Source organism: Oryctolagus cuniculus, chromosome 2 (assembly GCF_051225735.1).
Source record: "Oryctolagus cuniculus isolate XC-2025 breed Fujian yellow rabbit chromosome 2, ASM5122573v1, whole genome shotgun sequence".
Lineage (NCBI taxonomy): Eukaryota > Metazoa > Chordata > Mammalia > Lagomorpha > Leporidae > Oryctolagus > Oryctolagus cuniculus.
In genome coordinates this window covers 48938332-48965495 of record NC_142868.1, presented here as the reverse complement: position 1 = coordinate 48965495, position 27164 = coordinate 48938332, and the positions used below count along the sequence as shown (strand labels likewise).

The 27164-nt window shown below is 43.1% G+C and overlaps 2 protein-coding genes across 2 annotated transcripts in view; one reads left to right on the top strand and one right to left on the bottom strand.

Annotated features, from left to right (window-relative positions):
* Positions 1–15854, top strand: part of DOCK5 (dedicator of cytokinesis 5) — a 220988-nt gene extending 205134 nt beyond the window's left edge. Inside the window, exons 48-52 of the mRNA XM_017338016.4 lie at positions 72–238; positions 9138–9306; positions 9948–10086; positions 10799–10902; positions 11468–15854. Coding sequence (XP_017193505.2) covers positions 72–238; positions 9138–9306; positions 9948–10086; positions 10799–10902; positions 11468–11572 — 684 coding nt within the window. The 3' untranslated portion in view covers positions 11573–15854. The remainder of the gene's footprint in view (positions 1–71; positions 239–9137; positions 9307–9947; positions 10087–10798; positions 10903–11467) is intronic.
* A 4357-nt stretch (positions 15855–20211) lies between these two features.
* On the bottom strand, positions 20212–25392 carry GNRH1 (gonadotropin releasing hormone 1). Its single transcript, XM_008249443.5, has 4 exons — positions 25276–25392; positions 23595–23736; positions 21463–21558; positions 20212–20390 (listed from the first exon to the last, which is right to left on the bottom strand). The coding sequence occupies exons 2-4, from the start codon at positions 23733–23735 to the stop codon at positions 20349–20351; spliced, it is 279 nt and encodes a 92-aa protein (XP_008247665.2). The 5' UTR covers position 23736; positions 25276–25392; the 3' UTR covers positions 20212–20348.
* Between the last annotated feature and the right edge of the window lie 1772 nt (positions 25393–27164).

The following is a 27164-nucleotide window of genomic DNA, read 5'->3' as shown; positions in this document are numbered from 1 at the left end:
AGGTTGGCTGTGCTGATTCATGTAGGCTGAATTCCAGACCAGCTAACCGTGGGACTTTGTGTGTTTTTCAGCCTCCTAACTTGACCGAGCGGAAGCAGAGCCGCACGGGCTCCATTGTGCTCCCCTACATCATGTCTTCCACCCTGCGGAGGTTGTCCATCACCTCAGTGGCTTCCTCTGTGATTTCAACCTCTTCAAACTCATCTGATAATGCTCCTTCCAGACCAGGGTCTGATGGGTAAGATCTTTGTTCTCTGGGAAGGGTGGAAGAACACCTTACTAATATCTGCCTTTGATCTCCAAAGATAGACTTGATTGGCATACATGCATCATGCCTGTGAGATAACAATTCAGATTATGTGGGTTATTAACTTTTGGGTCATGTTTTCTTCCTTATGCAGAATGTCTTAATTGACATAGTGATAATAACAACTACTAAAAATAAAAAACAAGAAAACACAAAAAAGACAGTATTCACTTTCTTCTTATTACAAACTACTACTTTGTGGTCACTGCCTAGTTTTTTCATCATCTCAGTTTTTATAAATGTTTCTGTTTACCTTGTTAATAACCAATATCATCACATACTAGGGAGTTCCTAAGACAGAAGAGGGTATATCATGAAGAATCGCTCTTCAAACCCTATCTCCCAACCACCCGCACCTCTCCCCAGTGACAACTGGTGGGACCTTCTGGTTCTCAGTACCCTCTGGCAGCTCCTGCAGGCACACAAGTGACACCAAAATACACATTCTTCTCCAAGCCTTTTTGTATGCACGATACCAGTCCCTTAGCTTTGCATTGGTAACTTACTGTATCTTCAGAATCATTCTGTTTTGGCACATAAAGAGCTTCCTCTTATGCTTTCTTTAGCCATGGAAAGCTCAGCATATGTCTCTGTCTTGATACACCAGGGCTCACTTAGGAACAATTAATTGGTTTCAGTATTTTTTGTCACTGCAGAGTGGCAGTGAATGACCTTAAACTAAGTTTTGTGCATATACAGCTCTGTCAATGTAAGGAAAATGCAGTAAGTGATAATTCCCTGTGAAGGATATCTATTTGCAGTTTTGAAAAATGAATCCTAGACCAGCATACAGAGATGACACATTTACATGCTTGCAGCGACATGGAAGAGTCTCCAGTTACCCACAGCCTTGCCACCAAACTATGTAGCCAGTTTTAATTTTTGCCATTCTGATAGGTGGCAAGTGTTTTCTTGTATAGACTTTTTTATTTTGTTTTATTTTCCTTTTTTGTTTTATGTGAAGTTGAGCATCTCTTTCCTTTGTTTTGAAGCTGTTCACATTTTTAATTTCTATGTGCTACAGTCAAATATTTTGTGTACATTTTCCTGTAGAGCTGTCAGGCCTTTGTAAAATGAGTTGCAATATTTTCCCCCAGTTTCCTCTTTGTCTTTCAACTACTAATTTTTGGCTTCTACTTTTTTGTATTGAGCTGTGCTGATTTTTTTTGTAATCATATAAATAAATATTTTATACCCTCTAAATTTGATGTGACACTTAAAGTCCTTTCCCACTCTGAAGCTACAAACACAGAGTACTAGTTTTTATTCTTTGACTTCCAGAATTTCACTGTTCATAATTAAATCTGTTGTTCTTGGAATTCATTCTAATAGAAACATATAGCCAGCTCTTTTTTTCTTTTTCTTAAAAGGCTATCCAGTTCTCCTTGTAATATTTAGTGAGAAAATCATCTTTTCTATACTAAGATAAAATATGAATTTTGTCAAAAATCAAATTTTTGTATTTTTTAATGTCTATGGACTCTTTCTCCTTTTTTTTCGATCTACCTGTCTATTCATACACCAGCGCCATGCAGCTTTAATTGCTATAGATTTAAAATCTTTTCAAATTTTCATATTACATTTCAGAATTCATCTGGCTACTTTAACTCATTGCTCAGTTTTGGATTAACTTTTCCAAAATTCCATTGCTGTTTTTATTGAGTTTATGCTAAATTTATAGACCAAGTTTGGGAAGATTAATTGCTTTTTATTGTTCAGTTGACCTTGCCAAAAACATAGAAGAATTTTCCTTGTGTTCAAATTTAAAATATTTGAGAGCAGTTAATTTATAGTTGTGTTCTTTCTACCTAAAGCTATTATTTTTGTTTTTATTAATCTTTTTTAAGATTTATTTATTTATTTGAAAGTCAGTGTTACACAGAGAGAAGAGAGGCAGAGAGAGAGAGAGAGGTCTTCCATCCGATGGTTCACTCCCCAGATGGCCGCAACGGCTGGAGCTGCACCAATCCGAAGCCAGAAGTCAGGAGCTTCTTCCGGGTCTCCCACACAGGTGCAGGGGCCCAAGGACTTGGGCCATCTTCTTCTACTGCTTTCCCATGCCACAGCAGAGAGCTGGATTGGAAGAGGAGCAGCCGGGACTAGAACCAGCGCCCATATGGGATGCCGGCGCTTCAGGCCAGGGCGTTAACCCGCTGTGCCACAGTGCAGGCCCCTAAAGCTATTATTTTTAAATAATTATTTCCTAATTATAAAATTAATATATATACATGTAAAAAGTAAAGTATTAGTAACTTACGAAATAAAAACAATTTATAACATCACTCAGAGAAAAACACATTATAGTTTAGTTAATCCTTTATTTTAATAATTATATGATAGAAATTACCTGCCCAAATTACCTGGATACCAAATGTTTATTATTTCCTAAATTAGTTATATACTCTTTTTTTTTTTACCCTTTTCCATTAGTATAGATATCCTTACATTATTCCACTTATGTCATAGATACAGTTTTATACTTTTCCTCCTTGTCTTTTTATTTTAAGTATTTTCCATATTGCTATATATTCTTTTATTGTAAGTTTTTACTGTTTTTAATGGAAATATACTTATATCATATAAATGTGCAATAATTAATCTTCCGCCTAACTGGAAGATATTTAAGCTGAGTCATTTCTAAACTGTTAATCAACAAGTTCATTATAAGGGCCAGCATTGTGGCACAGCAGGTTAAGCCACAGCCCGTGGTGCTGGTATTCCATAGGAGCTCCTCTTCCGATCCAGACCACTGCTAGTAGGCCTGGAAGGGCAACAGAAGATGGCCCAAGTGTTTGGGCCCATTCCACGTATGTGGGAGACCCAGATGAAGTTCCTGACTCCTGGCTTCAGCCTGGCCTTTTTCCCAGCCACTGTGGCTATTTGGGGAATGAACCAGTGGATGAAAGAGCTCCTCTCTGTCTCTCCCTCTTTCTCTGAAACTCTGCCTTTTGAATAAATAAATCTTATTTAAAAATGGATAAAATATGTATTACTTAAAAACAAATCATTTTAAATTTTTTTAAGAGTCAGAAAGACTAACAGAGAGCCTCCGTCTGCTGGTTTACTCCTCAAATGCTTACAACAACAGTGCGGGGCAAAGCCGACAACCGGGATTTAGGAACTCAATCTAGATCTTCTATACTGGGTGGCAGGGACCCAAGTACTTGAGCTGTCAGATGCTGTCTCCCACGGAATGCATGAACTGGAAGCTGGAATCAGGAGCAGAGCTGGGACATAAATCCAGGCACTCTGGATTTGAATGTGGGCTTTCCATCCAGCATCTTAACTGCTCTGCCAAACTTAGCAAGTCAAATCAGTCCATGCTTAAAGCACCAGCAAAGTAGGGACCTGAAAACATTTTTTAGACAAAAATAAATGATGTTGGTCAAAAAAGTACAGCCTTTCAATTACATGATGAATACTTCCAGGAATCTAATGTACAGCATGACGACTGTTGTTAATAACAGTGGGGTGTACGGGCAGGCATTTGGCACAGCAGTCAAGACTGTATTTGGGTGCCTGCATCCCATGTCGAGTGCGTGCTTTGAGTCTTGATTCCTCCATTTCTGATCCAGGTTCCTGCCAATACACACCCTGAGAATGAAGATGATGGCTCAAGTAGTGGGTCCCTGCCACCTAGGGAGGAGACCCAGATGGAGCTTTTGGCTCCTCACTTTAAGCTGGCCCAGCTCTGGGTGTTACAGGCATTTGGGAAGTGAACCTGTAGATAGAAGATCTCTCTCTGTCTCACTCTGGCTTTGTCTCTCCCCACCCGTTTCAAATAAAATGAAAATGATAACTTAGAAAATGCTATAATGCATACTTGAAATTTACTGAGAGGAGAGCTTAAGTATTCTCAGCACACATACACACACAAAATGATAATTATATGTAATTGAGTATAGATAATTATGGATATAATAAAGTATACAGGAGGAACAAGATTGGCCATGAGTTGCAATTGTGATAATCAGCTAAGTGATGTATATGTAGCTTCCTATTTCTATATACTTTAAAATTGCCATAATAAATTATAAAATTGTCTTTGACTACTTATTCCCCTTGAAGCCTCTTGTTTCAATTTTTATGTATTTAATAACCAATGAAACTAAGCATTTTTAAGCAGTGAACTTTTGTTTTCCGTGAAGTACCTGTTTATATCATTCACCAATATTTCTAAATTGGACTACTCTTTTTTTTTCATTTGACAGGTAGAGTTATAGACAGTGAGAGAGAGACAGAGAGAAAGGTCTTCCTTCCATTGGTTCACTCCCCTAATGGCCGCCACGGCCGGTGCTGCACCAATCCGAAGCCAGGAGCCGGGTGCTTCCTCCCGGTCTCCCATGCGGGTGCAGGGACTCAAGCACTTGGGCCATCCTCTGCTGCCCTCCCGGGCCACAGCAAAGAGATGGACTGGAAGAGGAGCAACCAGGACTAGTACCCGGCGCCCTAACTGGGACTAAAACCTGGGGTGCCGGCACCGCAGGCTGAGGATTAGCCAAGTGAGCCACAGCGCCAGCCAGGACTACTCTTTTTATTAACCTGTACAGTTTATAATTCCTTCCATGTTCATGGTATTTGCCTGCATCTAAAATATGTACATCAAATATTTTAAGTTTACTAATCATGCTTTCTGATGAACAGAAAATTGTAATTCTTAAATAATGAGAACTGTTAGTTACTTCAGCTTTTTATTTGTTTTTAGACTTAATTTTTTAGAGCAACTTTATATTCAGAGAAAAATTGAGCACAATGTACAGAAAGTTCACATAGTCCCTTGCTCTCTATCCCACATAACCAGCTCCCACCACTCAGCATCCCTCACTAGAGTGGTTCATTTGCTGCAGTCAGTGAACCTACATCGACACATCATTATCACCCAAGGTCCCTAACTGACATTCAGGTTCACTCTTGATGTACATTCTGTGAGGTTTTTTTTAATCATACAATGGCACGTCTCTATCATATAGAATAGTTTCTCTGCCTAAAACTCCTCTGTCCTTCATCTATTTACCTCTCCAAGCTTTTTTATTTTATTTATTCTTTTGAAAAGTAGAGGGTCAGAAAGAGAGGAAGGAGAGAGAAAAAAGGAGAGAGATATTTTCCATCCTCTGGTTCGTTCCCCAAGTGGTCTCAATGGCCAGGGCTAGGCCAGGCTGAAGCTAGGAGCCGGGAGCTCCATCCAGGTGTCCCATATGGATGGTAGGAGTCCAAGCACTCAGCTCATCCTCTGCTGCTTTCCCAGGCACATTAGCAGGGAGCCGAATTAAAAGCAGAGCAGCCAGGACTCCAGCTGGAACTCTAGTGTGTGTTGCCAGCATCCCACACAGTAACTTAACCTGCTGAGCCATAATGCCATTCGCATCCCTCCAAGCTTTTGTTCTCATAGAGCCAAATATGATTTAATCAGACCTGGGTGGTTAGATGCTAATTTAGCAGATATAAGCAATACTGCTCCCTCCGTACCCCACTTCCCAACCTCCCCCGGCTCCACCTTACTCTACCAGTTAAGGGTAGGGTATGCACATCATGCTGTAAAGACAGTATTTTATCTTATGTAAGTACCCTTATAGTACAGTTAAAATTTCAGGAATCGTTATGTTAATGAACTACTTTAAACTGGAATGCCTGTTCTAATTAATTCCAGTGTTTGTAATGGGGCTAGTGTTGAGGCTCAGTGTGTTTAAACTGAGAAGGCAACAGAAGATGGCCTGAGTGCTTGGGCCTCTGCCACCCACATGAGAGACCCAGATGGAGTTCTAGGTCCTGGGTTTGGTTTTGCCCAGCCCCAGCCATTGCAGTCATTTGGAAGTGAATCAACAGATAGCAGATCTTTCTCCTTCTCTCCCTCCCACCTTCCCTTCCTCTTTCTTTCTGCCTTTCAACTAAATAAATAAATATTTTTTTAAAAGTGAAAAAGCGTTTCCAGTGTCTTTTATAGGAATGTTTGGTACAGGATCCAACCAGAAGCATATATTATATCTGTGGGGAGCATCCGGACTGGACTAAGTTACTGGAATTAAGACTTATTCTATGCATCTGCTCTCCCACAATATGGCGTTGGGAGAAAAGTAAACAGTTTCCGCACAGCTGCCTCCAGTTCAACCAATAAACTGTAGGACTTGCTCCTGATTGGAGAGCAGTGTACTCGGCGTGTGGGCAGCCGAGTTAGGATTGGCGGAGGAGGACTATAAAGGAGGAGAGAGACGGCATGCACCGGGAACATCTAAGGGGAACATCTAAGGGGAACGCCTGTGCAGCCCCCAGAGAGCCGGCCGGCGGTGTGCCGCTCCCCTGCGGAAGTGGGGAATGCGGCCAGGGGGAACTGCCCTTCCACGGAGGTGGAAGGGATAGTAGCCAACCCGGGAAGAACCAGCAGCAAACCCGGGGAGGGCCGAGCAGACGATAGAACAGCGCAGGGTCTTGTGTCGTTCCTCCATGAAGAGGGGGAGCGACATAATGGTGCCGTGACTCGGATATGAAGCCTAGGCAGGGCTTAGTGTCGTTCCTCCACGAAGAGGGGGAGCGACAATATCTAGCTGAGTCTCTAGTCTTCTTGAATCTTGAACAGTTTCTTTAGCCTTTGTCTTTCATATTTTTTAAAAGATTTATTTATTTATTTATTTATTTTAGAGGCAGAGTCACAGAAGAGGGAGAGAGAAAGGTCTTCCATCTTCACTCCCCAAATGGCCACAATGGCCAGAGCTGGGCTGATCTGAAGCCAGGAGCCAAGAGCTTCCTCTGGGTCTCCCACTTGGGTGCAGGGGCCCAAGCACTTGGACCATCTCCCACTGCTTTCCCAGGCCATAGCAGAGAGCTGGATCAGAAGAGGAGCGGCCAGTCCTTGAACTGGCACCCATGTGGGATGGCAGCACTGCAGCGGCAGTTTTACCCACTATGCTGTAGCACTGGCCCCATCTTTCATAATCTTTATAAATTTCATTGTTATTTGAGAGACAGAAAAACAGAAAGATATCCCACATCCTCTGGTTCATTTTCCAAATGCCAGGACTGAGCCAGACTGAAGCCAAAAGCTGGGAATGCAATCCCGGTCTCCCCGATGAGTAGAAGGGGCCCAAGCACTTGAGGCATCGCCTGCTGCCTCGCAGCGTGTGCATTAGTAGGAAGCTGAAATCGGAAAGGGAGCTGGGATTGGAACCCAGGCACTCCAGTATGGGGTACGGTATCCCAAGTAGCAGCTCCAAGGGTACCCTGTACCTTTTTGAGAATCCTGGGCCAGTTATTTCACAGAATCTCCCTTGAGATGGGTTTCTCTGCCCTTTCCTTAAGCTGCAGGGGAGCACAGTTGTACATTTTTGTGTGAGGTTCTGTTTTTTAGGCATCATCTTCAGAAGTACATTTTGACTATTGGTTCTGTGTTTGTCACATGAGTTGATTACTTGGTTAAGAGTTTGCCCGTTTTCTTCTCAGTGTTGCTTCTATTTTTCCATTTGGAATTAATAAGTAATTTATGGGGCTGGCGCCGCAGCTCACTAGGCTAATCCTCCACCTGCGGCGCTGGCACACCGGGTTCTAGTCCCTGTCGGGGCGCAGGATTCTGTCCCCGTTGCCCCTCTTCCAGGCCAGCTCTCTGCTGTGGCCAGGGAGTGCAGTGGAGGATGGCCCAAGTGCTTGGGCCCTGCACCCCATGGGAGACCAGGAGAAGCACCTGGCTCCTGCCTTCGGATCAGCGCGGTACAACGGCCACGGTGGCCATTGGAGGGTGAACAAACGGCAAAAGGAAGGCCTTTCTCTCTTTTTTTTTTTTTTTTTTGACAGGCAGAGTGGACAGTGAGAGAGAGAGACAGAGAGAAAGGTCTTCCTTTGCCGTTGGTTCACCCTCCAATGGCCGCCGCGGCCGGCGCGCTGCGGCCGGCGCACTGCGCTGATCCGATGGCAGGAGCCAGGTGCTTTTCCTGGTCTCCCATGGGGTGCAGGGCTCAAGCACCTGGGCCATCCTCCACTGCACTCCCGGGCCACAGCAGAGAGCTGGCCTGGAAGAGGGGCAACCGGGACAGAATCCGGCGCCCCGACCGGGACTAGAACCCGGTGTGCCGGCACCACTAGGCGGAGGATTAGCCTAGTGAGCCGCGGCGCCGGCCCAGGAAGGCCTTTCTCTCTGTCTCTCTCTCTCTCACTGTCCAATCTGCCTGTCAAAAAATAAAAAATAAAAAAATCAAGTAATTTATGGGGAGATATTTTGTATCTATGTGGCTTCTCATCAAACTCTTCCCCAAACTCTATGTACAGCATCTAATCGTGATTCTTGAATGGATCAGTGATCACTATGGTGCTTGGAAATCTGTCATTGTAATGAAGAGATTTTAACACGTGCTTACAGATACGGAACACTGTTCTAAGAATTTTGCAACAAACCAGTGAACTAGATATTATTGTTAACCCCATTTTACATATTAAAAAACTGAGGCATGAGAAGGTTATTGCACAAGACGAACCACCAAGTAAATATAGGTAGGATTTGAATGCCAGCTGTCTGACTAGAGTGTGTACTGTTATTCACTGTATAAAGCGGCCTATTAATCTTTGACTTGTGGAGTCTGCCTTTGCCTGTTTACTTAATAAGATCTTTTCTTCCTGGGATCAGATAAATATTCACTGATACTTTTTTCCAGTCATTTGATGGTTTCTTTTCTGTATATTTTTGAGATGTGGTTTGGTTGGCAACTGAAAATTCAGATTTGGAACTTGAGACTGATGTCATGGGTCAGAATTGGGCTAAAGGGTTACAACCCCTGGTCCTTTTGGAACGAATTTTGAACATCGATAGATCAGTGTTTTGTGACTTTTTGCCCTTGTTTCTGGCTAATAGGTCAGTCCTGGAGCCACTTTTGGAGCGCAGGGCCTCATCAGGTGCCAGAGTTGAAGATTTGTCCCTCAGAGAGGACAGTGAGAACCGGATCAGCAAGTTCAAGAGGAAAGACTGGAGTCTGAGCAAGTCCCAGGTCATCGCAGAGAAAGCTCCAGAACCTGATCTGCTGGTAAGAAGAAAGGGTTTGCGGCCCCTCCCCCAGCCCCCGCTGTCTGCAGGCACAGCTCCATCCTCATCCACTGCATAGTAGTGAGTCACCCGTGAGCATCCTGGCTGTGGCTTGTCTCGGGACACAGCAGCCTGTGCTCCTGTCAGATCACAGACTGTGGTGAGAAAAACACATCCTGAGAATGCTGAGTCCCCCAGTCAATATTGGCAGGAGAGCTTGTAACATGTGGGTTGACGCTGGGAGTTGTGGTTCTCACCACCATGTTCCATGAGTCAGTCCCAACACGGTCGTTCCTTTTAACTTGGAAATAAAGCTCCTTTTCTTCCCTAAGCCACATCAAGTTGTTATGTATGGCAAAACCAGCTCTCCCTGATAATCACAGTCGTTCACTGCCAAATAAAGGACACAGTGGTTGGAATTAAGTCTCTGGCCAGCTAGAACATAATCTGTGGTTCAGAGATTCCCAGGTAGTGTCCCTGCCCTGGTGCCTAGCGCGTGGCAGTGAGGTAAGCCTACCTGTGACTCCTGGATTTATGTCCTTTCACAGATCTCTGCTATGCAAACAGGACTGTTCAGAGTCCTCTGGAACTCATCCTTCCTCACCATGAAATCTTTTTCTCTTGTTTTCCGCCTGCAACTAGAGCCCAGCCAGGAAAGCACAAAGGCCAAAGAGTCTGCAGCTGACGGACAGTCGGCTAACCCCGTTCCATGGTTCTTCCCCTCCTCAGTCAACACCCTTGAGCCCACCTCCACTCACTCCTAAAGCTGCCAGGACCCTAAGTAAGTGTTCCTGGATCCCTGGTGTTCTTTTGGCTACAGAATGGAGTATTTCTTTTTTTTGAAACTGAGCAATTTCTATTCAGAGTTGCCATGTAAAATGAGACTAGAAGGGTGGTTCAATTCAGTGGTAGTGTAAGGCAATTAAGCTGCAGTTTGGCAAGGAACCTGGGACTGCTGTTACTTATTATAATTTTCTGAGGGTAGGCATTTGGCCTTGCTGTTAAGACACTGGTCAGAATGCCTTGTCCCACATCAGAGTGCTTGGTTTTCATCCCTGGCTTGCAGCTTCCTGCCAGTGCAGACCCTGGGAGGTAGTGGTGATGGTTCAAGCAATTGGGTTCCTGCCATCCATGGGGGAAATGTGGATATCAGATAGGGTTTCTTGGAGGAGTGGATATTTACCTAAGCACGGTGGAGTATATCAGAGAATAGAGCAATATCATAAGTTCTAAAATCTGTTCTCATCTTTAGCTTAGTGGTTAAAAAAAATCCCCAAACAAAAACCAGAACATTCCCCTCCGAACTGCTTGTGAAGCTTGTTTAGCCTTGTGGAAAATGAAAGGTGTGACTTCTGTCATGTGGGATGAGAGGTCTTCTGCATATGGTGTTAGCAGTGTGGATTAGATGTTAGATGGTTCAGGATGATACAAAGCAGTATTTGTATGAGATTCCTTAACAAATTGTTCTCTCTGCCCTCATCTTTGTGTCCCAGGCTCCCCGTCTTTGCAGACAGATGGAATAGTGACTGCTCCTGTCCCGCCTCCACCTCCCCCCAAAAGCAAGCCCTATGAGAGCAGCCAGAGGAATTCTGCAGAGGTAGGCAAACCACAGCTGACAGCTGTGGTCAGGAAGCACCACTCTGGGGAAGACTGCATTTTTTCCAGTCTTCATGGCCACAAGTTTACTCACGTAGTTTATCACTGAAGTTTGATCCTTGGTTCATTCTTGAAACCTTTTCATAAGATTGAAGGCAGAACCATTGTCTGCACCTTACCCTGGGTACAGGTGGGTGACATTAAAAGTAAGTCTCTGTTCACATTTCAAGAGTTTCCTTCTTCTAAGTGAGGAAACCATCATTCTGGAAAAAGCCTCAGGTAGGTTTCCTGATTCACTTAGCAAATATTTATTGAGTGCCTTCTGAATATATATGCCAGGGACACAAGTGCCAGGGATACAGCAGTGACTTCGTGTGTGTGTCTGATTAGCTCAAGAGGAACAAGCAAGGATAAACCAGACGCCTTTGTCTTTGCACCTTGCAAAGGCTGCCAAGATAGACTGAGATCACTTCAGAATTAGAGCACAATGCAGGCAATGCGGAGGAGAAGGCAGGATTGGGAACAAAGCTAAGCCTCATTTCTAATTTTGTGTGTCTGCCCTCCAGATCGCTCCCCCATTGCCTGTCCGAAGAGAAGCCAAAGCGCCACCCCCGCCCCCTCCGAAAGCTCGGAAATCTGGCATCCTTTCCTCTGAGCCTGGATCCCAGTGAGCGTCTTGCCCTCTCTCTGAGACTCCGAGTGCCTTTGGACAGATGCTGCCTGGGAATGGGCCGCAGGGAGACTGTGTCCTCATTTCATGAACTCCATGCCGACTGCCTTTCCCAATGTGGGATGAGGTCCAGCTGGTTTTATTCTTTCAAAATCTCCCCTCTGATAGGTGTGAGGCCAGGCCACATCCCCTCCAGTCCACTCGGGATTCCGGAACTGGCCGTGTCCCATGCATTTCAAAGGAGAGTTCTCTTTCACCGTGATTGAGTTTCGGCATCTACTGCAGAGACACCAGGGCTGAATAAGCCTGGACCCCTTTCTCCGGAAGCAGTGGAGCAGCTCCAGTCATCTACTCCCTGGAGGGATTTCTTGCCTTTGCTTCTGAAGAGCTGTGCTTGAGACAGCTGCTTTCCTCACCGGGACACACCTGTCCCATCTAGCATCTTGAAAGAGGAGGATACCAAGTACATTTTAGTGGCCACGATAATCCTGTCTTTCTAATGTCTACCATGTCTCCTGTGAGGAAGAGAACACAACATGTTTAACGCAGATTGGCTCCTTTCAGATGCGATTGGGTCTCCTCATTGGGAAATGAGGATTCATGCGTGAGCCCTGAGCTCTAGCTAGCACCCTCCACCGCCACCCACTTGAGGCACAGGAGAGCACCCCTCCTGGTCCACTGCCCTCACTGCAGTGCCACCGTTCTCCCAGCTAGTGATCCTCACTGCATGGCATTCTCTCCTCAGACTGCAGATCCTTTGACACGCTGCCTTTTGCACACACGGTTTTTGTCCTGTTCCGTCTTCTGCACTCTAATCACTGGCTGCAATGGACTTGAGAGCCTGGATTCAACAGCTTCTTTCCCAGCACCAATGTGGATGACTCAGTGGTCCCCGTCTGCTACCCGATTTTACCCTGGAGAATACAGTGCAATATTTCCCTTGTCTTACTTATTCCTCTTCATGGTGGAATTGATTTGATTACTTGCTGATGGCACTAATGTCAGTGCTCCTTTCAGAAGAAAGAATGGGGTGACTTAGATGACCAAATACTACACACACAGATAACCACACGAAGGTGCAAGTGTTGTGAGCTGGAAGAGCCTTAAAGGCCATCCAAACCACCCCCTCATTGTGATGAAACAGGCTACCCACAGAAAGATGTACTACAGATGCTTACTAACAATCCAGCATGCTACAGGCTACACCCAGATAACACTTAGATCCTCAGGACAGCGCTGACAGACTAATATCTACTCCTCATTGGAATAATATTTGAAATGTCCCAGGTACTTCTATGCACTACTGAGGTATTTGTGGCAAGGCAGAAAGCTTTCGACTGTGACTCCTGAAGGTCAACATAGAGGGAAGCTCACCTGGGGCCTTTTCACGACCTTGCAAGGAAGGGAGAGAGCAGGGAAAGAGAGTTCAAGTGTGAGAATTTGCATTTGCCTCTTTGATTGTGTGCCTTGTTCACCACTACCCTTTGTAGGAGAGACATGCAGGTTCATCACAGGGATCGAGGAAGCAGAGCCTCTGAGACACGTGCAGTGCGCTAGTCAAGAAATCCATATGCATGTTCTAGAAGCACTGTGGAGAAGGTTGTTCTTTACCCCACCCATGGGAGCCTTCACTGTGATAACATAGAAAAGGCCTAAGCTTTGGACCTGAAGACTTTCGGTTTCATCATATCCCAGTCATGGCATCTGTTCACTTTCCAGGCTCCTGCAAAGTATTTGAAATTGAGCTTTCATTTTCTCACCTTCCAAAAGTGGGGATGATACCTCCCACACGGATTGTTATAAAGTGTAAATGAGATGGAATATGTGAAGGAGTGATGGTCCTTTCTTCTCCTCGAGGCCTGAGCAGGATCTGGAATTCTGCACAAGCATTAGTGATATTCTTTCCTTTGTTGATTCAAGGCTATTTGCAATGTGAGTGCGGGTTAGCTCTGCACACAAAGGCCTTCTCCAAAAGATGCCATCTTTTGGATAATTACCTATGACAGAGTCAAAGCATTAATAAGAACTGAAGAGGGTTATAAGTGGAAAGAGCTCAAGGTCTGCAGAGGAAGGGCACAGGCAACAGAATGGTTATGTGGGGCTCGCGTGGAGCTTGGAGCAACTTTGGCGAAGTCACCTCGCAGACTGGCGTGAGGGCTTTGGACGCCTTGCTCTGCTTTTCAGGATGCCATTAAAATAGGAAGATGGGAATCTGAGTCAGAAAGAAACCCCAAACCTCAAGGCTGTGCTTCCACAGGAGAAGTGAGTCTTTGAGCAGAGGCTGGGACCTATCACCATGTATCCACATGATCCATCAGTGGTCAGATACTGTCTCTTGTTCAATTGAGCATATTTTCCTTACCACCGTAACGAAAATACTAGCCTTCTCCTGCCTGTACACAAAGGACCTGAGCAGGATCTGTAGCGTAGTAGGGTAGACAACAGAGGCCATCAGAAAGTCCATTTCCTAGGGAAGCTATTGGGTGTGAAAGAGTTACATTTGACATAAAGTCATGTCTGTCTCGAAGTCAAAGAAATGCTTTATGATTAAATTAAATATAGAAGAGGTGAGGAGCAGGGGAAAAAAGAGAAACAACTGGTTTTTATTTTCCTTGCTGAAAATCTAGAGTGTTGGAACATAGTAAAATTAGCCCCAAAGTTAAGTTGCCACAACCTTTATGAATATCGGTTTCTAGTTTGTGGTTGGTGTGTTGTTGTTTAATCATTTTTATCTTCCTTGACTGGTGACTTGTCTTGCTTCCAGGGTTTTTTTTTTGTTTTTTTTTTTTTTTTTTTTTTTTTTTTTCTGTTTAAAGAATTGTTTCACTCAACATATACTAAGTTCTTACTGAACATCAGATATGTTACTAGCCCCTGAGAATGAAGCAATTCAACCTGTTCAGTGGAAACAGCCCCAGTATGCAAAGACTGTTGACTCTACGTGTGGTAGGATTGGAAAATAAGTGATATTAGATATTAGATAACAAAACCCTAAATAAGGCTGCTGGGCCTTAATCCCTTTTCTCCAGCATTGTAGCCATGGTCTCCTGCCAAGGAAACCCAGGAAAAGCTGTAGCCACATTGAAATCCATAAGATAAAACAACATATAAAAATAAGGACTTGTGATAATAATCTACCTTTGTTAACTCTTTCCAAGCTGGATGGGTTTGTTCCCTCAAGCACTCCCAGATCATGGGAGTGATGTCTTACTTTAAAAATGAGATGGAACTGACCTACAGCTAAATGCACAAATCTTAGGTGTGCAAATGGAAGAATTTTTATATTGTTCGACACCTGAGTCACCATCTCCCAGATACCAACATGAGAACTATTTCCAGAAACCCAGAAAGGTGTTTGCAAGGCTGTTCAAAATTGTGCCTGCTTTCTCACACTTCTCAGGTGTAATGAAAGGGAGAAAAAAACTCACTATCAACATAAGACTATAAAGATTGTGTTTACAGTCCCTCCCCCAGCCTCAATTTCCTCATCTGCTAAAAAATATATATTTGAGGCCACATGATCTTTAGAACTCTTTGGGCCCCAACTTCTTTCATTCTAAGTGAATAAAAAACTAGTGTCCGAAGAAAACTAAATTTCTGTGTAAAGGCTTTTTAGATCCAAATACTAGACTCTGCATTTTTCATCCCAACTTGGTGCTTTGACCCTGCTATACCAGGCTATTAAGATCAAAAGAGGTGTGTACATTGAAACTCATGAGTGCCTGTGATAATGCAGCAGACACTGAAAACTTGACATGAATTCCCATAATCCTCCATACTAATGTATAGACAATGTCATTTTCATGGTAGTCTTCAGCTTTCACACCCTGGTCCACTCCACTGTAGACTTTATTTTAATAATCACCCTTTCTTCCCCTCATATCATTTGGGAAATTGGCAGATATCACTTTCTTGGAAACTTTAATTCAGCTGTAAGTCTGTTTTTGAAATTAAATTGGAAAAGGCAAGTTTCTGTTGGGATAGGCTGAGTTGAATCATCCATACTAATCTACAAAAGGGAAAAATACTTTTTCCTCCAATTAATGGTTCCAGGCTGACTGATTTCAGATCCGACCAAAGCTTCTCTTCAGTACACATACCCACACTCATCCACGAGTTGAATCTTGTGAGTTGCTCATACAGATTTTGTCACAAATTCCTTTGCCACAATTCTGTAACTAATTCAGTTTCAAATATGAGTAGTTAGGATGTGTGCATTGAAGTAGAATTTTGTCAGATTTGCTGTTATTTATTTTTTAAATTAAAAACAGAAATGTGTTTTGAAGTTTATCGTGTGTTTAGTTTGTTATTACCTTTATACTTATGAAATCAGACCTTTCCTGAACTTCGTAGTTCTTCCCTGCTGACACTTCTTTTGAGACATATCATCCCCAGAGTCCTCGTGGCTTTTCTCATGATAGACCCTGCTAGTTGAAACGTGTACTTGTGGGGTCCTGTAGTTATCTTTCTCTGAAGTAATAAAAATGCAAACCATTTGGTTCTTCTCACCCTTCCATCCATCCCTTTGGCATCTAAGCTCGCAGCTTTGTGGTAGCAGTTCACTTAATATCCATGTCCCTGTAAAAGTTATATTTCTTCATTCATTCACTGTGGGGAGCAACTGGGAGCAACTGGGACTAGACTAAGTTACTGGAATTAAGACTTATTCTATGCATCTGCTCTCCCACAATATGGCGTTGGGAGAGGAGGAAACAGCTTCTACACAGCTGCCTCCAGTTCAACCAATAAACAGCAGGACCTGCTCCTGATTGGAGGAGAGCAGCGTACTCGGCGTGTGGGTAGCAGAGTTGGGATTGGTGGAAGAGGACTATAAAGGAGGAGAGAGACAACATGCCAGGAACATCTATCTGAAGGAACACCTGTGCAGCCCCCGAGAGAGCCGGCCGGCGGTGTGCCGCTCCCCCGTGGAAGTGGGGAAAGTGGCAGGGGGAACCGCCCTTCCACGGAGGTGGAGGGATGGCAGCCAACCCGGGAAGAACCAGCAGCAAACCCGGGAAGGGCCGAGCAGACAAAAGAACAGCGCAGGGTCCTGTGTCGTTCCTCCACGAAGAGGGGGAGTGACAATTCACTATGCATAATTAGGCCAGAATAACAGGAGAAAGTTAAAAAAGAGTATCAAGTAACTTATATGGTAAGGGTAGGATGCTATTCTTTTTTTAAAAAATTATTTAATTTTTTTTTTTATTTGAAAGGCAGAGTTACAGAGAGAGCACCCGCATGCATCCATCCACTGGTTCACTCCCAAAATGGCCTCAATGGCTGGGGCTGGGCCAGGCCGAAGCCAGGAGCCTGGAGCTGCTTCTGGGTCTCCCACGTGGGTGCAGAAGCCCAAGCACTTGGGCCAGTTTCCAGCCAGCACCCATATGGGATGCCAGCATCACAGGCAGAAGCTTAACCTGCTACACCACAATGCTGGTCACGCATGTGATTCTTAAACTGGTTGAACCTTAGTTGTCACCTGGGGGAAGGCTACACCCCAGTCTAGTTACATCAGAATTTCTGAGGATGGGAAGTGGGACCCAACATCCATATTTCTTTCAGATTTGCCTATATTATTCCATGTTGGTCCAAGGTTGAGAAACCTCTTCCTTAAAAGAAATACAACTTTAGAAAATGAATATGTACAGCATGCTTTGTAAAATCCCTGCTGGTCAGGTTGGAAGGAGCCATCCTACAGTTGTGGTAGGATTTTAAGTTCTTGTTTAAACCTGGCCCATGCCTAAGATGTTTTCTCTTAAGCTGTCCCCATGCTTCACAACTTCTTCAGTCTATTGCTGCCTTTTTTTTTTTTTTTGGACAGGCAGATAGTGAGAGAAAGACAGAGAGAAAGGTCTTCCTTTTGCCAATGGCTGCCGTGGCCAGCACGCTGCGGCCGGTGCATCACACTGATCGGAAGGCAGGAGCCAAGTGCTTTTCCTGGTTTCCCATGGGGTGCAGGGCCCAAGCACTTGGGCCATCCTCCACTGCACTCCCTGGCCACAGCAGAGAGCTGGCCTGGAAGAGGGGCAACCGGGACAGAATCTGGCGCCCTGACTGGGACTAGAACCCGGTGTGCCGGCACCGCAAGGTGGAGGATTAGCCTATTGAGCCACAGCACCGGCCCTATTGCTTTTTAAAAGCAACACTGGTCCACTGTCTGTGTGCATAAAGGTTGCAAAGATGCAAGTTAAAAATGCAGATGCAGCCGCCGCTCAATAGGCTAATCCTCCGCTTTTCGGCACCAGCACACCGGGTTCTAGTCCCGGTCGGGGTGCCGGATTCTGTCCCCGTTGCCCCTCTTCCAAGCCAGCTCTCTGCTGTGGCCAGGGAGTGCAGTGGAGGATGGCCCAAGTCCTTGGGCCCTGCATCCCATGGGAGACCAGGAGAAGCACCTGGCTCCTGCCTTCGGATCAGCGTGGTGCGCTGACCGCAGTGTGCCACCTGCAGCGGCCATTGGAAGGTGAACCAATGGAAAAGGAAGACCTTTCTCTCTGTCTCTCTCTCTCTCTCTCACTGTCCACTCTGGCTGTCAAAAAGAAAAAAAAAAAAGCAGATGCTTGGGGAAACAATAAGCCTGTGGAATCTCTGCTGTTGACTGCAAGGCCTCTTGTTCTCAAAGAGAAAACAATGGTAGGGTGCAGGCACTGTCCGAGGTGACAAAAGTAAATTGATTGTGAACCTGAATATCTGCTTTCAACTCCAACTAAAGTAAATTGATTGTGAACTCCAATATCAGGTTTCAGCTCCAACTAACAACCCAACTTCCAAAGTCCAGTTTCATTGACTTCTTATCACAATGTGATACAGAAGCAGTGAACATGGAACTAGACACTGCTGAGCAGATTTCTTAACCTCTCAGAGCCCCCAGTCTCTTCATTTTAAGGCAAAGACGACACTTTCTACTTCCCAGGTTGTTACAGTGGTTAGTGAGAATATTTGTGCACTATCAAGTACAAAGCCTGATACTAGTCTTTATGGTTTATAATAGCAATGCTATTTGACGAGAAGACATGGGAACACAAGAGTCCTGTCTCCAACTGTCTGCCTTCTATTGTATTTCTAGAGTGAGTGAAAGACTAGAAAAACAGGCAGGTGAACGCTCTACTTTTGATCCCTGCTGTGGTTTCCATATGGTTTAGTCCCCAAAGATTCAAGTGCTGGAATCTTGGTCCCCAGTGTATTGGTACTGGGAGGTAGTAGAACCTGTTAGAGGTGGGAGGTAATTAAGTCATCAAGGCAGCACCCTCTCAAAAGGGATTAATGAGTGAGTTGGTTCCTGTGGGACTAGATTAGGTACTGTGAAAGCAAGTTGTTATGAAATGAGGCCACCTCATAAAGTTGACCTCATCAGCATGTACCAGTCATGGATTCTCACCGATACCATCTGCCGTGTTATGGACACAGCCTAAGGCCCTCTTCAGTGTGGCTTCCTGAGCTTGGACTTTGTAGCCTCCAAAACAGTGAGTCAAAATAAACCTCTTTTTTCCCATATAAAGTACCAGTTGGGTATTGTGTTAGAGCAACACAAGACACTATGCTAGTCCCAAACCTCAGTGTGCACCACTTAGGTAGGTCATGTGAAATCAGAAGGGGCATTGGAGTAGGAGCCCTGCAAGGCTGTATTTTCCCTGTGCCTCACTTGAATCCCAGTAGATTTTCAATCTAAAGAAGGATCTATCCAAGTGAGAGGAAACTTGAGCCATGGCTCCACTTTAATTTTGTGGTCAAAGATTAGATTACAATCCCATGGAAACCATGGCTGAGTCATCCTTGTAAAGCCTGGGGTAATAGGTGGCCATTCTGCACCTTGGGGGTGGACCGCAGGGGTGGATGAGAGTCATGAGATTGCTTTAGTTAACAGTAGATGCTTGATGTTATCTCATCTCTCTTCCCATTGAAACTGAGCCACCATCCCTTATGCCTTTGATGTAGAGTTATTCAGACCCTAGTCTTCCTTAACTTGCAGTTCCCCTGTCTTCACTGTGATGATTGCAAGTCAACTGCTAACTAGGATTAACTCATTAAGGTAGTGTTACAAGGGGTCAAGTTGGCCCTGCAGCACTACAGATTTGCAAGACTCAGAATCCAGTTCTCTCCCTGGCTAACATCCTACCACTAGACACTATTTAGAGATGTTTCGCAGGAACTTCAAGCCCACTTAAATAAAGCAATAACTAATCTACCCATAGATAGGCTGGAGCCCACTTTGCCATCACAGCATCTTCAGAACATTCTGCCCTCTTGTCACTGACCAATCCAAGGAAGGCCATGAGCACTGTGGACCAACCAGAGATTTTCACATCAGCTGATTGTGCACTGCTCAACCTCTACTTTAATCTGTAGGATTCATTCTCTTTCATCTATCCAGAAGTCTGCGGATTGAGCATTAGTTGCCCGACCCCTTGCTCTGCACATTGCAAATAAGCTACAGCTTTCTTTTCTTCTGGTGTCATTTTTGGCTTGCTACACGCTGGGCGAGCAGACCCTGTTTTGGGATTCTATAGCATTTCCTCCAGCCAGATTTGGGAGTGTTCTGTAATACCATCTGCAACCTGTAGACACACACGCATGGTTCCCTTTAATGGGCTTATTATAATGTCCTTTCCCCCAAAGTTCTGAGTAAAATACTTAATATTTATATCATGTTACTCACGACACAGCACTTTATTATGAATACTTGCAACTTGGTATAAGGATTTCTGAAATTCTCACAATTTTTTCAAGGGTCACAAATTTCAGTATCAGGATTATGTGTCTGTCCTTTTGGCCCAGTAGACTTAAATCTTCCTCTGTCCAGTCTCCTCTTCAATCAGACTATCCTAAAAAATATGTGAGTAAAAACATATCAAAGTTAACTTTACTGGTGGAATTTCATTGCATTTTTGCTAAAATATAAATTGAGAGAAACAGACCTATTCATTTTTTTAGATTAGAAAGTGCTAGAGAAATATGACGGATTGTCTCTTTTTTAAGTTCCTTAAAATAAACTCTACACTAACAATTTAAGGATAAGATATGAAGATGAAAGAAAAATCTGATCATCAGTTTATATTAAACCAGACTTTGCTTCGATTCCCTCATGTCATGTGGGAAATTTCATTGCTTGCTATTATTTTTGTCATACAATAAGCAAGATTAGAAAATGAAAAGAAATAAAGATGTTTGTTCACTTTTTTCTCTGTCCTGTGGGTATGAAAGAAAAAGCCACTGGAAGAAATTAAAATTATAACGTCTTCATATATGACTTATTCAGGCTTTCTTTCTTCCGGATGTAATGGTTAATTAGCCTTTAATGCCTTGTGACTGTAACACATAAGTGGACCAAGAAGCTCAGAAAACATCCACTGAATTCAAGACTCGGTTTCTATATTCAACTCTGTTCATGCTTTCATCATAAAAAACTGAGATTATTAGGTTTTCATTTTTGGTGGGAATTGAAGACCATATAGTCCTACCATAAAACTGGAAAACAAAACCTGCGGCTCTGGAATTACAAATTTACTAGTTTGAAATTTGTTTATTTCAAAGGAAAAAAAATCACCATTTCTGATATGTACCTTTTCCAGGTTTTGGGAAAAGTGTGTAACACCAAGAACAATTGCAGAACCAGGTAGAGGGCTGTGGCTAAGCCTGGAGTAATATACTGATGGGGCTTGATGAGTATATGTGAGAAGAAATTTGGTTGAGCACCCCAAAGACTGGAGCCAGCATTAGAAAATAGAGGGTTTCAACCTCTAACTAAGAAAGGAAAAGGCATGAAACAGTGACTGCCTGGTCACAGGAGGTACGCAGCTGTCAGGAAGGCAGCAGGCAGCCTGTGGGGATGTGGAGGCGGACATCCAAGGCCTCTCCACCACTAAAGCTCCTTATATCATGGTCACCTGCACTCACCAGAGCTTCTTTCAGGCCCCTGAGGGGGGAGCGTGGCTGGAGGATGGTGCATTCGAAGCGCTGGGGCTCTACAAGCTGATCAACCTCTTTGGCTCTCTGAAGAAACAGAATGTGTGATTCTCAGGGATGGAGATGAAGAAATGAAATGACTTTTTCATTCCCACCAAAGATTTTCCTGAGGAGGGAGGTCAAGGGGGTTGTGGAATAGAGTGGGGGACTAGGAAAGCTGCAGGACTGAGATGGGGATTGGAAAGGGACAAGTTTGCCATCGGGCATTTTCCACAGTGATGCGGGAGGGCTGGGGACAGGAAGAAGAGCCCATGGTTTCTCCTTGGGCATGATGAGAGTGAGGTGCTCTGAGTCTCATAAGGAGACAGTGCACACATAGAAAATACAAGCACAAGGGACTGGTGTTGTGGCACAGCTGGAAGTTCAAATCCTGGCTGCTCCACTTCTGATCTAGCTCCTTGCTAATACACACAGGAAGGAAGCAAATGATGGTCCAAGTACTTGGTGGCCCTGTCACCCAAGGGGGAGGTCTGGATGGAATTCTTTGCTTCTTGCTTCCACCTGGCTCAGCCCCTGACTGTTGCAGTCAATTGGGGAGTAAAATCAGTGAATGGAAAATCTCTGTCTCTCCATCTATCACTCTGCCTACCCAGTAAATAAAATAAATCTTAACAAACAGAATAGGGTTGGTGTTCATCTTCTGGCTTTTACTAAATATGTCAGAGTTCAATGGGATCTGCTTCACATATAATCTGTGGAGAGGAGACTTCAAATTCTGGAGCTTCTTAGTTTAATACTAAATTATCTTTATTTCTCTAAAAGGAGATGTTTATTTCCAGTCAAAATTAAATGCTTTTACCTTTGTCTAGCTAAGTCTCCCATTCTCAGCCTTATGTTATTTTTTGGATTAATCAGATAACATAAATGGCATCTTCTGTGTAATTCTCACCCAACCCTGCGAAGTCACATTTTACAGTTAAAAAACCCAAGTCCCCTAGTCCCCCACCCTTGTTAACGCTGGTGCTAGTACTGTAATTAATCTAGCATGTTTCCCACTAAGAGAGTACTTCAAGATACTTGTGGTAAAATGGAAGTAAAAGATAAGTTTAGTTGGTTGAAAAAAATTGAAGTCCACACATAATTTTTTTCATAATATGCATTCCTCGTGAACTTTCTGAAAACTCTTTGTATATATGGATTTCAAAAAATTTTTGCACCAAAATAAAATTATGTTTCAATTCCAATTTCCATGCATTTTTGAGGGATCCTATTATTCTATATTGTTCTCTTATGTTTGCTAACTCTTGAAGTCTACCAGTGTCCAACTTCTTTACTTGAATGCCCCTATCAGTGAGAAGAAATGGCAGAGTTCGCACCCTTGATAAAGATACACACGTATAAACTACAAAAATGCACTACTGACCCAATATCATACATATGTTATTTAGTACTTTTTTTTTTTTTAAATTGAAAGGCAGAGAGACAGATAAAGAATTTTCATTGCTGGTTCACTTCCCAAATTTCCATGACAGGGCTGGGCCAGGCTGAAGCCAGGAGGTAGGAACTCAATCCGTGTGTGGCAGGGACCAAACCACTTGGGCTGAAACCTGCTCCCAGAATATGCATTAGCAGGAAGCTGGACTTGGAGGTGGAGCCAGGAATTGAGCCTAGGCACTCTGACATGGGATGCAAGCATCCCAAGTAGCACCAACCACTGCATGAATTGCCTGTCCCATGGGTACTTGAAAAGATGAACTTTTGGATTTTTTTTTTAATACAGAAGTTCTAGGATTTTCTTTCCAAATCCAAAAGAATTATCTTCTGCTTGAGATATTGGCTCCATCTCATTTTTTTTGGTAGTTATGTTTGGCATTCCATCTACTGAGAGTGCAACATATCCTTGCCCTTGTTGCTTTATTATCTTGGACCTTGTCCTGCTCTTTGCTTCATTAGTCCCTGTCTGAATTGAAAGTAAAAAAGGGCTTCTAGTTTCTAAGTATCTTCTCTCACCTAGAATATCCAGGATGGAGCATGATAGAATCATTAGGGCTCATGCTGAATGTTTCTTACAGTTCAACTTAATCAAAAAGCCACATCTTGTTTTGTAACTAAGAGAAACTTACCTCTTGGAAAGAATCAATCAAATTTTCAGCATTTCTCTTTCCGCCAGGGCGCAACCCGTAGGACCAGTGTTGGCTGGAGCAGCCTTCCACGCATAAAGTCAGCAGCATGAGCCCAGCAAGCAGTTTGGGAATTAGCTCCATTCTAAGGAACAGCAATGCACAATCAAAATAGACTCAGACTGGGTTGAGTAGAAAATAAAACCCTCTTTAGTGAAAAGAACAGTATTTTTATCATTAACCTTGGAGAAGATAAAAGCTGGAATTATGCGGTTTTCACACACAGATGCTGAAATGACATCTGTTTGCTTACTGAGTTCTCTAGCCATTGTGGACAAAATTGGTTAAAGTTGAGCATTTCTAATCTCAAAATCCAAAGTCCAGAATGCTCCAAAATCTGAAACTCTGAGTGCTGACATGATACCACAAGTGGAAAATTATACTTCAAGAAACTTTGTTTCATGTACATTACTTAAGATTCTATATATAGGGGCCGGCGCTGTGGCTTAGTGGGTAAAGCCGCTGCATGCAGTGCCGGCATCCAATACGGGCACCAGTTGGAGTCCCAGCTGCTCCACTTCCGATCCAGCTCTCTGCTATGGCCTGAGAAAGCAGTAGAAGACGACCCATTTGCTTGGGCCCCTGCACCAGCGTGGGATACCTGGAAGAATCTCCTCCTGCTCCTGGCTTCAGATCGGAGCAGCTCCAGCTGTTGCGGCCAAATGGGGAGTGAATCAGCAGATGGAAGACCTCTCTTCTCTCTCTCTCTGTGCCTCTCTGCCTCTCTTCTCTCTGTGTAACTCTTTCAAATAAATAAATCTTTTTTTTTTTTTAAAGATACTATATATAACCTTCAGGCTGTGTGTATGAGGTGTATGTGAAACATAAATGAATTTCGTTTTCATTCCCATCCCCAAGATACCTCGTTTTGTAAAGCAAATCTTCCAAAATCATCATCATCATCATCATCATCAAAAACACACAAAATCTGAAACACTTCTGGTCCCAGGCATTTTGGATAAGGGATATTCAGTCTGTACTCTAAATTCATATTTCAGGAAGTTTTTAAGTGCTAAAGTAATTTTTTCTGTTTGCTTGATCATCCAAACACCATGATCCATTCCTTATCAAATTCCCTTTTATGCTTACCATGTCCACATTGTGGACTGGTTTTCAACCCCGTTAGTCCTGAGATAAAACTGGCCCATTTACACTGAGAAGTAGCTTCTACTAGGTGTCTCTGGCTAATATAAAGTTGCTTGACATTAAGTGACTATACAGTAGTTTTAATGACATTTTGCTGATTATCAATCCTTTGTCTTCCAAGCATTACCGCTGGCTGCACCATCTGTGAGAGACAGAGGACTCAACTCTGTTCAAAGCAGTGAGGCCTAGACCAGATGCCTCCCTAGCCAACAGGGCCTCTAATTATCTAATCAAATGTTTCTCCATATTAATTTTCACTCGATGGGAAGAGGCTAAAGACAAGACAAAGTCAAATACTGGTCAATGAGTTATTGGATTCCCCACAGGATGGGTCTCTTGGCTGGTGGCAAGAACAGTGAAGGACAAGGCTCCTTTAGGTACCACTACACCAGCCTTTGAAGTGCAAAATGCCCTCCAGACACACAATAGCTCATAATCTTAAACAAAACTGCGAGAAATTTAAAGATTTTTTTTTTACCTGTTTAGATGTAAAGAGCCAAAGGGATTCCACGCTTCCTTTTGTGTGTGTTGAGTATTGTGACTTTCCTATTTTTCTAGCTTCCTTTTTATATGAAACTTTTCCAGGACACTGAAATCTTTCCCGCTGATAAATTATACTGCACATGGGCTGTGTTTTTTTTTCATAGTAATTTTTGTAATCCGCACATAAAACCCTTTAATGGTGTATGTAATTGGAACACCCGCTGGTGTATCTGTTAAATTTACTTAAGCCTGGCCATTAAAACCTCAGCTAAAACTTTTATAGCTGAGACCACAATTCAAAAAGATTAAAATCTAGCTTGGTTGGATTCTCTTGAGGAAACTTGCAGACCTATCAAGAGTTCAAGGAAAATAAATGTCTTAGATTAAATGAAGTAAAATGTACACATAAAAACTTGGAGAGTCTGCAATAAATATATTCAGAAAAAATTGAGTCAGGATGCTTTGGAGTTAGTCTCAGCCTTTAGATTCCTCATTTGTAAAAGGAGAGATTTAAACTAGATGATCAGAGAATTGCTTCTGGTTTTAAAAATTTGATATATAAATAAAAATAAGTGATTTTTGACACTACATAAAATCCATATAGGATCCTAAATTAGATGTTATGAGTTTGAAAATTCCCCTATCTCCTATCCAGCAGGTTCTTTCCTTGAGTTCTTGAAAACCATTAGTGATTTACGTATCAAAAAAAGGTTAAGAAAAAACACAGTCATTAGAATATACTAAAAGCAAAACCACACAGAGCAAACTTAGGTCAGCAATTCAACATATTACCATAGATACTTACTGAGTTAAAGTGTGCAAGCTGCTGTGCTAAGAGCAGTGAGCGCAAAAACGAGAAATGATAGTTCATGGCATGTAAGAACACCCCCATTCAATGTAACTACACGCCAACTGGCTATTGTCATCCAACTTTTACAAATGTCCCACCAAGTGGCATGATCTTGGACATGTTATTTATACTAGCATTTACTAAAGACACAGAACCATTATTCTTTATTACTTTCATTTGGATTCAAGATTGTCTTGGGTTGTAATCCATAATAGTCAAAGATGTCATCCTAATTTACTTTGTTGTTAACCCTCTGGCATTTAGTCTGCATAGGTTTGAATGAATGAATGAATGAGAGTCAGTGACTGAATAAGAGAGAGCAAGTATGTTTTAACCAGATTAGGCCTAATGCTTCCTCTATTTTTTCATCAAAGATGTTTTATCTGTGGCAGAATTAAATCTTCATGTTCTATTGACTATATGGCCTGTTACATTAGCTGAGCCACAAATGGTTTAAATATAACTAGATTTTGTTCATTTTAGAGGTCAGATCAGCAATTTCCCTTCAGGTAGGAAGGAAACCCATCAGGCATTGCACAGTGGCCTCTGGAATAATTAAATTTTGAGGATTTCAGGGCAAAGAGAAATGGTGTCTTGCCAATAAACTCCCTTGGCTTTTCCCAACTATCTCCTGTGGAAGCTGTTCAGCTCTTATGATAATGTAAAGAAAGGGTTAAATGCTAAAGTGTAATTGCAAATAGAAGGAAATTTAAAAATAAAACATGATTGTTTATTTGACTTACTTAAACACTGATGGATATTAAATTACATTCTAACATGAACAAGTATTATCTCACTATATAGGTCTTGAGAAACTATTTTTGATCAAGAGTTTATTATGTTTGCACATTATTACACTGTCCAATTGATTTCTGGTTTGGTGAGAGACGTGCTTCTAAGTTTGCTAATGCAGAAAATATGGCCGTTGGTTAGGACTCTACTGTTAGGTGGATACTTACCTCTGGGTAGGCAGCACTGAATTTCCTAAAGGTTATTTCTGTGGGTTGCTATTACATTTTTGAAAACATGCTTTG

Coding starts and splice junctions, on each gene's coding strand:
- GNRH1 (XM_008249443.5), bottom strand. CDS start 23,735: ATGGAGCTAATTCCCAAACTGCTTGCTGGGCTCATGCTGCTGACTTTA. Junction 21,559..23,594: donor TGATTGATTCTTTCCAAGAG/GTAAGTTTCTCT, acceptor CTGTTTCTTCAG/AGAGCCAAAGAGGTTGATCA. Junction 20,391..21,462: donor GGGGCCTGAAAGAAGCTCTG/GTGAGTGCAGGT, acceptor CATATTTTTTAG/GATAGTCTGATTGAAGAGGA.